Source organism: Anarrhichthys ocellatus, unplaced genomic scaffold, assembly GCF_004355925.1.
Source record: "Anarrhichthys ocellatus isolate YVR2014 unplaced genomic scaffold, GSC_Weel_1.0 scaffold44, whole genome shotgun sequence".
In the NCBI taxonomy this organism is placed as follows: Eukaryota; Metazoa; Chordata; class Actinopteri; order Perciformes; family Anarhichadidae; genus Anarrhichthys; species Anarrhichthys ocellatus.
Window position 1 is genome coordinate 3,162,232 of NW_022280074.1, and position 11,204 is coordinate 3,173,435.

The window sequence follows — 11,204 nt, forward strand, 5'->3', positions numbered from 1 at the left end:
ATGGTCTAGCAAAGGTATGTGACAGAGTGTGAGGATGGTCTAGCAAAAAGTGACGGAGGGAAAGTGCAGTTTTTCAACAATGTGAAAAAAAAAAGAAAAGAAAAAGTAATCCAAGATAATAATAATTTAGTCCAGTGTCTTTCCGAGAATATAAAATGACTACTGGCTACTTTTATGACTTCATCTCCAAAACTGCCCTCTTCTTCCCTTATTTCAGCACCACTCCACTCCTCTAGTGTTTGATTCACTATTTTAATGTATCCTGTGAGTGAAAACTGTGTTTTTCCTCTTAAGATACATTTTGTATTTGTAACAAGTCATCTCTTTTTTCCCCCCCAGGCACTGGCAATAGCCAGTGCCAACTGAAGTTTGTCAACTTCGAGGATCATGAGAACCACAATTCCCATGAGACAGATGGGCTCAGCAAAAAGCACCTGGTGGTGCGGCGAGGGAAACCTTTCAAAGTCACTCTACTGTTTACCACCCAGACGTGGAATCCTCACAGGGAGAGCCTGGTCCTGGAGGTTTGGCTAGGTATCACAGATAGGATCGTGTTCACATTGAAAGCAAGACCTTGCCGTTTGTGAATAAAGAAAATAACACAGTTCTTCTTTTACAAAAGAAAAGTTAGATTCTTAAGCATTGAAAAGCACCCTTGCTCAATCCAATCCAGTCAGGGGTGTTGCTGTCTGGCATGACCAGTAACTTAGTGGCAAATCTTATGTTATGTAAGCAAACTTAACATAGGTGTGTCTTACCTGTGTAACTGGTCCTGAATCTGACCCCCAGCACTAGGGTTTGCGCTGACTTAATTCCAGTTAGTACAGCTAACTAACTGAAGGTCCATCTCCGAGCAGCTGCCCACTCTCCTCTTGGCGATGTAGTCTCAGAGCAGCCAGGTGGATGAAATGAAAATAGGACAGGTTTTCTCATTTCTGCCACTTTTGATTCAATCCAATAAGCAAATAATCAAACCAACGCGGATCCTGGCTGGATAAACTGAGGTTACCTACTCAAGACAGTATTTTGCTAGAGTAGCACGCTGTTAGCGGAGCTGGAGAGAGGCAAGGTACATGAGAGCGTGCATAACTTTCTTTGGATTTTCCCTGAAAAAAACAGCCACAGGCTGTTATAGCAAATCGAGAAAGTCGGGGAAGGTAACATTATTTTAAGTTACAATCCGTTCACACTTGGCAATACAAGGCGATAAATACATTAAAATGATTATATGTTGTACATTTGAAGTAAAACTATGCAACTTCTGCTCAACATGTGACCACAATTGATGAATATGTGTGATAGCTGTAAATGCTACGACACAGTGAAGCAGTAGCAGTTAGAGTAAAGTCATTAAGTCGACTGTCTGTTGTGCTGCTTTTGCTAACATTAGCCACCATAAGCTTCTGGTCATACCCAAGCCCACAGGAGCACCTGGCTTTGAGGCAAATTTGACATAGTGGCCGGTGAAATTACTACTTCCCGGGTCGGTCATGTGATGCCATGGGGCCCAAAAATACTTTTTTTCCCATAGATTTTACATAAACCTTCCCAGTACCAACACTTGAATATCCCTTATTTAAAACATTAGTCCAAAAAGTTTTAAAATGCACTAATAGCCGAATCCAGAGTTAATTTCCCTCCTGTGTTCATATGAACGAGAACGAGGCTAGGCCGAGGGCGGGGGGCGGGGTTAAAGGCATGCTAGTGTGCTTGCTCTGTTGGCCCATGGATGAGGAAGATTGCCAGAGGCTACAAGAATTTTCATCTGAATTCTATAATTGGATGTCGAACTTGTTCTGCTTCATGCGTCACTGAGCCACTTTTATTGGGAAATTATGTTATTTCTTCATTCAAAAGTGACATAGTCTAACTTTAAGTAAACCGCAAGTGTTATCTTTTCCCCACACAGGTAATCGGTCAGAGAGGATCCCAGTCCAGTTCTCTGAAGAGCGATACAACCCCTACAGCTGGTCAGCCAAAATCTACCCAGGCGATGTGCATCCTAAGTCGGTCAGGGTCCACATCTGCTCCCCTGTTCAGTCCTCAGTGGCTCTGTATCACCTTGTGCTGCACATAGAGACCAGGCAGAGCAGAAGGAGCTATAGGCTTGGAGAATTTGTGCTGCTCTGCAACCCTTGGCTGAAAGGTGGGTCCATGTGTTAATACCATAGACTGTATATAAGAAGTGGACGTATATATGGAAGTAACCATATTTGGACTGCGGAGGAGTGATGTAGAGATGCTGCATACGGCCCTGGAAGCAGTAACGACCTGTCAATCACAAGGTAGCCCCGCCCTAAAGCATACCGTGCTTTATGGTCTATTTTAGCCTAAATGGAACCGTAATTTACTAAATGAGCATCATGCTGTATTGAAGAAGACTTGAAACTAGAGATTGAGACCATAAACTCATGTTAACAAGGTTTACTGAGGGAATAAATCAAGAGAGAAGTAGTAATTTTCTCATAAGTCGCCCCCTGCTGGCCAGTAAAGAGAATGCAACTTTAAGTCACTTCTGCATCGGCTTCACCCTGCTATTGCCTTTCAGATGATCCAGTTTACATTCCACTGGATGTCCAAATACAAGAGTATATCAAGAGCGATTATGGGGTGGTGTACATGGGCACCCCCCATCAAAACAACAGCAGGCCCTGGTCGTTTGGTCAGGTATGCAACGCTTGGCTATCGCGAATGGATCATGTATAATCGCAGCATATTTTTTTTGCAGGTAAGCTGACAGCATAGCTACATTTCTGTTTCCATGTGTGTAGTATGAGCCTGGGGTCCTAGAGGCGTGTCTGATGCTCCTGGAGGTCAGCCCACAGCACCTCAGGGACGAAAACAAAGACTACATTCGCCGGGCAGACCCCGTCTACCTCAGCAGAGTGATATGCGCTATGGTGAGGGACAACACTCGCTGTATGTGTGATAAATATGTAAAAACGTGCACATGCATTACCTCTCATGCCAAATTCTTTACCAATATTATCAACGACATGACTGGAATGCGTTGAAGAGCAATTTCCCCTTCAGTGTCACAGTGAGGAAAGAGAGAACACTCAGTGATGTGTCCCCCCCCTGTCCAAGGTGAACTGTAACGATGACATGGGTATTTTGGACGGGAGGTGGCACGGCAGCTACGAAGATGGGGTCAATCCCACAGAGTGGAGCGGCAGCGCCGACATCCTGCACCGCTGGATCTCGTCCAACTGCAGTCCCGTGCGCTATGGACAGTGCTGGGTCTTTGCATCTGTCCTCTGCACAGGTACTTTGAATAATTAATACACAAGAGTGTATCCATGCAAAACTCATGGGTGACATTTAAGTGTTACTGAGCTGTCTCCAATACCGAGCAGTTGCCCTACACCTTATTGACGTTGAATTGCAATTACCTGCTGTTCTGTGAACTGGTTGTCTCCTCCTGTGATTAAACGGGAACATTTTGCTGAGCAGCTGGCCCGCTGCAGCGCCTCGTTGGCGGTTCTCACTCCTTCTCCAGAGGCTGACCATTAAATTAGAAGCAAAATATAATGACAGCAATTGCCCCAAAATCGCCCTGCTGGTCTTGGGGGGGTCTTTTCCAATATATCTTTGGGATCCTGAGGGTCTTTGTCCAAGTGGACTGCCCACGCTGACTCGTCATTGCAGCAGGACGATTCTGTTTCTGTTGGCATCAGAGTGCAATTGGAGCAAAGGCTCAACTAGTCGGTGTTTGTTCTCGGCTGCTCTCAGAGTCTGGGAGTTCCTCGAGCGGCCTCTCTTCGGCTGAAAATCTGAGTCAGCTAAAACACTGTAAAGAGGACACTGTAATAAAAGAAACTTGTCAATAACATTCTCTGCAAAAATTGACGATCAGATGTTTGTACAGTATGTATCACATCCCGGAACGATGAGTTAAACTACCAAGGACCACAGTGACTATTTCATTCCCCACCTCCCTGTGTAATGTTGTACAAATTGAATCTCGCTTGTTATGCAATATACACGTCTTGCCAGCTCAATTTATACTGTGCGTGAATGTTAATAAATCATATATTGTCTTTCTTTAAGGGGACGGACGGTTGACTTAGATTTCGTCAAACACATGTGTGTTAATAGATCTTGATGTGAACAGTTTTCATACAGACTATCATACAAAATCCTGGTCCATCTAGTGTTAAAGACTGAACCTTTTTTTTTTTTTTTACAGTGATGAGAGTGTTGGGGATTCCCTCCAGAGTGGTGACAGTTTTCAACGCAGCCCATGACGGCGATGGCAACCTGAAAATTCAAGAATATTACTCGACCACAGGGGAAAAGCTCAACCTGTCGAAGGACAGCGTTTGGTTGGTGTCTCTTGCTCCCAAACCACAAACATACACATTGGTCTTTCACTTGTTAATCATCAGGATGATTTGACAATTTCCATTGAAACAGAATTTTTCAAATAATTAAAAAAAAAAACGTCCCCTTAGTGTATTTGCCTGTGATCATGTTAGCTCCCTGTGCATTCGTGTCCATGTTGTGTGTGTGTAAATGTTTGTGCATCCAAACCTGTGTGTCCTCATCGCAGGAACTTCCATGTGTGGGTGGAGTGCTGGATGAGGAGGGGGGACCTCGGTGCGGAGTTTGACGGCTGGCAGGTGGTGGACCCGACCCCCCAGGAGAAGAGTGCAGGTGGTTTGCTGCCCTGCGGGGGGGGGGGGTTCAGAGGCTGTCATTTGGATAGTTGTTTACCTCGTCAGACGTACATGATCAGAACTGAACGTGACATGAATAAATTGCGTCACTCGAGGAGAAAGCACTCCTCTCACATTCACTTTGTTCTTGAGCACATGTCACAGAGCGTGGAAAATAATGTGATTGGTTTGTGAATGGTAACTAATTAGTATGTAACAAGAAACACAACACACCTTCTCCGCCGCAGGGGTATACTGGTGTGGCCCTTGCCCAGTGGTCGCCGTCCGGCAACGCTGCCTCGGCGCCCCCTATGACACGTCGTTCATCTATGCCTCTGTTGACGCCGACGTCGTAAAGCTGATCCTGCAAGGATGGAAGGAGGTGGGCAGGGAGCTGGACACGGAAAGCGTGGGACAGCTGATTTACACCAAGAGCATCGGCTCTGACGCACCAGAGAATCTGACCGGGACTTATAAGAGCAAGAAAGGTAAGACCAGAAGCAGCATGGTGTGTATTTGTGTAATGAGTCAGCGTGACACTCGTAGAGACAGTAGAAGGAGGGTGTTTTCAGTCTTTGTTCTCCACATATGTGATAACGTTTTTCTTCTCCCATTTTCTCTCCCATTTCAGGAAAGCAACCAGCAATCACTGTGAAATCGCAAAAGTGTGGTCAGTAGTTGTGATAAAGCATCTTCGCCCTCCACCCTGTGGAGAACAAAGTTTTTGTGCTAATAAGTAGCAAGCTTTGATACTGTTGCTTTTTTTCATGACAAAATCCCTCTCACTCATACAGAAACGGGGTATCTTTCCTGTTCAATGAAAAGAGAGGGTAAGCTTTCACTCTACTCACACTGTTACAAAGGCCACAGGGCGCATTTGCTGCAGGTGTTTGCCACCGACATAAGCCATGTTTTCCATTCACATATTTTCACCGCTCGTGTAGTTGTGTGTAAATGGAAAAATTCAACAAAACATCCTCAAGTGTGCAAAATAAGTTGTTACGCTCCACTGAGGTTTTTTTTTTTGCCTCTGTGGAAAAACAGTCAATGTGCTTAAATGGGCTATGGAGATTATGGAGCCCTTGCCGAGCTACTAAAAATGTATTTGCTATTAAGCCATAACATAGTTTATGCTTCCCTTTTCCGCAGGCTCTGAACGAACAACACCCGGCTCTTCATCTTCAGGAGGAATGTCAGCCGGTTTGGAGGTGTCCCTAAGCATAGATGGGGTGCCATCAGTGGGTGAGAGCATCTCCATGTGTGTGACGGTCACCAACCGGTCGAGCAGCCCAAGGCTCCTGGAGGAGCACCTCAACGCTCAGAAAAAGGAGTTCAACAGCAACCCAGAGCAGAGCTTCTGGAAATCACACAAAGAAGTGCGCATACACCCGGGCGAAGGTGAGGCGACGTGTACGGCCTCTGGCACCGTATTTGATATGATTCAATTTTCAATGCACGTTGACTTCACAATCATATTGCTGTTTGATCGACAAAACCTCGACCACATTTTCTAAACGAACACAGGGGGATTATTTGCAGCTATCGTTCCTCTCATGTTCATTCCCCCCCACATCCGGTACGTTCTCTGCAGTTCTGACGCTCCACCACACCATCCCTCCCTCCGAGTACGAGTCGGTCCTGGCTGGCGACGACATTGTGAACGTGGCGGTGGTGATCAACGACGTGAGGAAGGAAGAAAGATTCCTGGCCGCGCAGGAGTTCAGCATGAGCTCGTCACAGATAACCATAGAGGTACGGCAGCAGCCAGCCTCCCTACCCTCCAGCTCCCAAATAAATGATGCAGTGTCGTCTTTTCTGTCTTCTTTATCGGTATCTTCTGTCTCCTGTCAGTTGTGCTCGATAAGATGAAGTTATTTAAACGACAGAGCAAAGGCAGAAATTCATGTCGGAGAAGTATTCGGGCATCAATCACCCCTTTGCTATTTGGTTTGCTTTTCACACTCACTAAATCGTATCATGATGTTTATATTACATCATATACGATGCACAGCATTTGCAAAATATGTCAGTATTTAATCAATTTGTGACTACATCCGTTTTCAAAATATATAAATGGAAATATACATGGACGTAAGATGAATTGCATTATAAGCAGTATGAAACATAATAGCTGTGTTTTTTCACCTAAATGTATGACATGATATTCTCAGCATATTCAATTAATTTTTACTTACAATGGCGCTAATAAGCGGCCTCAGATATTCTCTTTTTTGAACACAATATTTAAATTCTACTTTAGTTGCATGATGAGCAAAAACGGTCATGTGTTGCCGAGCTAATAACACATCTGGATCAAACTCAGCTGACTTGTTGTCAGTATTATTGATTTGTACTTCCATCACGAGTAATTGGCAATCAGCATCTCATGAGAGTTTCCTACTTAGGTTGTGCGGCTTAAAATTAAAGTCAATTTACTTGAACACTCACAGATGTTATCAAAACAACGTTTTTCTTGAGTGAAATGTGGTAAGACATTAGAATCCCTGATCACAAGTCTTTAGCCGAGTGTAATGTTGCGCTGGGCACCCCGTCGTACTGCATTGGTGTGGTACTGGTGTAAGGATAAAAGGCATGGAGGATAAATATACTCTTATTCTTAATTTGGATCCCCATTAAGCTTCCACTACGTATTTCCCAAGTCTTCCTTTGGTCCAAACTAAATGTTTAAATAACAAAACATTTTTTTGAAATCTTTCCAATCCTGTTTTTGTTTCAGGGACTTTTTGAAAGAAATCTGCTTTTGATCTGTCTGATGTTGATGTGGAGCAAATTCCAGGCAGAAGAAGCTCTGTAGATGACAGCTCTCATCATACCATTTGGAAATAATCACAAAATGACAAATGCCATTTTGCATGAAAATCAGACGACCACATTTTAATCTAGCCTGTATATTAAACCATGGTAATCCATTCATATCGTGCACACATCTGCATGGAATGTAAACCATGAAAAACGTCTCTCGCTTTTGATGAAGTCTGATTGGGGTTTTTAGCAGCACTTGACGAAGAGCACAGGCCCCACTAGTTTCCTGTCATCCAAAACAACAGTGTTTTCTCTCTGCTGAATGCTTTCTCGTCCTGTGGAAACAAAAAAAAAACAAGAACTTCACATGAGGACAACGGAATATAGTCTGCGCGGATTTAAAACCATCTTGCATACCTCGGCACAATGGGGACCAAAGAGTAGGTGTTGAGCACCAGAGCTCTTTGTCATGTGACCAGTAGTTGTCTGTAACTGTGGCCTCTCCACAGATTGAAGGAGGGGACAGCATCCAGATGAATAAGGAGCACACAGCCCAGGTGTCCTTCATCAACACTTTTACCAAAACTCTGGATGGAGCCGTGCTGACTGTAGACGGATCGGGCCTGTTACAGGGCAAACACGAAGCCAGGTAGGTCTGCTTCAAGTTGGACCCTCAAAAATACAACAATAAATCATCTTTCTCAAGTGATACTGTTGACTGCATGGCTCTGTGGGACAAAACAATACAGATAAGAAATTGTGGAATGGTCACATTCCAGTGATGTTGCACACATCTTGTCTGTGCCGCCGATGAAAATTCCCAGACTGTGAATGCCGGCTGGGAATGCTGTTAGGTATGTTTCCACTGCAATGTTGTTGCAACCAAGTGCAGTCGGTCGTGCAGTCCTGTGGTGTAGAGTCAGACACCGTCACCCTCAGGGCTTGAATTTACTAATATGTTCATGCATCGATCCCCTTTTACTTTTTCTGCACTCATTTCAAAGTCAGAGTTACATTTTCTACTTCTGTGACATGCTCTGACATGTTTGTAACATTCCTGTTTATTTAAGAACAAATCTATTCCACTGGGTCCTCAAATTGGGCAACATGTTTAACTCTTCTGGACTCGTATTGAAGCACACCGGCTGGTTTGATTATGGCGAAGATCTCGGTTTCTTCTGTCTTTAACCCTTAGGGACCCACATAGACCCATTTTGCTGTTCTTTAGGGGAACAGGGGATCTTTAGGGCTAGATATATGCCACATGAGATACCATTTGTACAATAGATTTGGTGTCAAATTTACCACTTAAAATTGAATTCAAAATATCACATCAAGGCACCAAGACCTTGAGGAACACCGTACATTATTTTTCCTCGTCTTTGTTTGTGGACGTAAAGTTTCATGCCGCTGTGATCGTCCTAGAGGTCACAACAGGTCATTTTATAGTGACGTCTACTCGACTCACAGCATCACACATACACACAATTGAGCTCATTGGATCCACAAGAGTCTCGGCTTTCCAGCCATACAATACATACAATGTATGCAGTTCCTCATTAGGGACCTCAGTATGCAGAAATATTCAAATAAGCCATTTTTTATACCACATTGTTATACCAAAAATACCACATTTATACTGCATTTAAACAACTGCATGGGCCCATCATGAAGTGGGCATGTCCATAAATTCACATAGCTTGAGGCGAAAGATCAAGAGACCCCTCCGAAAAATGGCCAATGCCAGTTTTCCCTCGCCAACATCTTTTTGCCTAACTTGAGCTTGAACTGGAGCGTTAATCAGTTCCCTTCCCGACCCGCTAGCACAACACGGCTAGCACCAAACCACTCATTAGGTCGTCTAGTTTCATGTGGTACAGACGCGGCCTCAAAGAATGAGGAGTCGGCTGCGATCGCCGACGGTCTCAGTGTGGAAGGAGCTTGGACATTCTGTTTTCTCTAGGTTACCAGGTTTGTTGAGACTGTCGACCAGCCTCAGTGGTCAGGCTCAGTAGTTTGTGTTTACCTTCTGCCACTATGTATTGTTTGTTCAGTGCTAAATGGCATTGAAGTTTATTTAAATGTAACAAAAAACAACAACCCCGTATCAGACAAGAATCACCTCATAGTCGAAGAATTGAAAGCACTCTTATATTAAAACGCATTTTGCAATGTAGCATTAATACATTTTTCATTTGATGCAACTTTCTTTATTCCATATTTTGCTGTTGTTTTTTTTACTTTGTGGTGTGACTTATTCCCTTGTTTCCTTCCTTTGCCTCTTTAATGGCTTTAACTGGACAAACTTTATCTGTGACAGTTTTAAAAGTTTAAAACCCATCTTTTACGTCGGACCCCTGGAGTCATGGTGGCTTTTTATGGGCACGGACAATGACGCAAACGTTTCACCCCGGAGAGGAATAAGCTCGCTAATTAGAGAAACTATTCAGCAGAAGCATCTAGTTACCGTGCTAAATACTGAGACAATTAATCGGCTTTGGCATTTGCTCTTTTTTTTTTGGCTTGAGAAAGGGCAGAACGTTAGTTCTGGGTGCCAGAAAGATCTCTGCACCCGGCAAGGGTTCCGTTTAATAATTGATAGTGTTAATTAACACTCATCGCCCACACACGCGCACACACACACACAAACAGATATATTATGATCGTTTGTGCTGTGGAGCATCAAATATCTCGCCAATTGCTCATTTTAATTATTGCTGACTCAAAAAAAAAAATGATCTCCAGACTTCGTGGCTGTTCTGGAAATTCTCCATGTGGGTCTTTGTGAGAGCTGAAATGTGGAAAGATTAAGAAAGATTTTCTTTTCTCTCTCTCACTCACTCACTCACTCACTCACTGACTCACCCACCCTCACTCCCTTCCAGAATGGTTCTCCTGCAGCCAGGGGAGAAGATAGAGAAGACGGTGACCATCGTGGCCACTTTGGCCGGCACTAAACTGCTCGTGGCCACTTTCTCACACAGCAACAGCACCAAAGTCGTTTCCAGGAGCTTCCACAAAGTCTCCGTCATGGCTGCATGAGTCCATCCTCCCAAAAAGCACCAACAACAAGGAATTGATTTCTTTGCACTGACATGCAAAAAGTACACTTTTGTTTATTCTCTCAACAAAATATATATGTTGTATGTGTATGTTTTTTTGTATTTACAATGCCTATACAGTGTCTTCAGTATATATTTACTGTCTGAAGACATTGTACAAGCATTGTTTCCATTTTATTGTTTCACATATTTTGTCAAATGATTTCGACATGTCAAATTTGTGGATTCCCCCTTTACATTGCTGCATTGCCGCAACTCAATTACACCACTAGGTGGCAACATTGATGTTTCCACTTGTGTATCTGTTTCCTGTCTGAAAATCACTCTGTCACTGTTGTACTGTTGAAACCAAGAAAATCATTATGTTTGTATACTTGAATGTTTCTTTCTGTGGTTCTTTTCATCACTTTTTGTTTGGCACAGCCTGACTCCTGAGATCATAATCTGGATTATATGACGTATGATTATATTCAGGCTCAATAACAAATAAAAAAAAGTTTCTTCTCAAGCAGTGGCGAAACTAAGTGTACACGATTCTTTTTGCCCGTTTTTCTCTGCGCACCACTCGATTTATGCATTATAGACGCCAAGAAACCGATCTTCTGTAATTTATCAAATGAGTTTGACGCAAAAAAGAAAATGCAATTACTTGTCATTGAAAAAATATAGACACAAGTTACAGCTGTGAAGGTTAGAAATGGAGAGAAAGACACTTACCATC

The 11,204-nt window shown here is 43.4% G+C and overlaps 1 protein-coding gene across 1 annotated transcript; it reads left to right on the top strand.

The window, feature by feature from the left end:
• Positions 1–155: 155 nt before the first annotated feature.
• LOC116395133 (protein-glutamine gamma-glutamyltransferase 5-like) lies at positions 156–10,986 on the top strand. Its single transcript, XM_031868734.1, has 15 exons — positions 156–216; positions 340–534; positions 1,910–2,146; positions 2,549–2,667; positions 2,772–2,900; positions 3,088–3,265; positions 4,190–4,325; positions 4,553–4,656; positions 4,907–5,146; positions 5,290–5,328; positions 5,453–5,488; positions 5,808–6,056; positions 6,250–6,410; positions 7,931–8,070; positions 10,307–10,986. Exons 1-15 carry the CDS (start codon positions 156–158, stop codon positions 10,461–10,463), a joined length of 2,181 nt encoding a protein of 726 aa, XP_031724594.1. The 3' UTR covers positions 10,464–10,986.
• Positions 10,987–11,204: the final 218 nt, after the last annotated feature.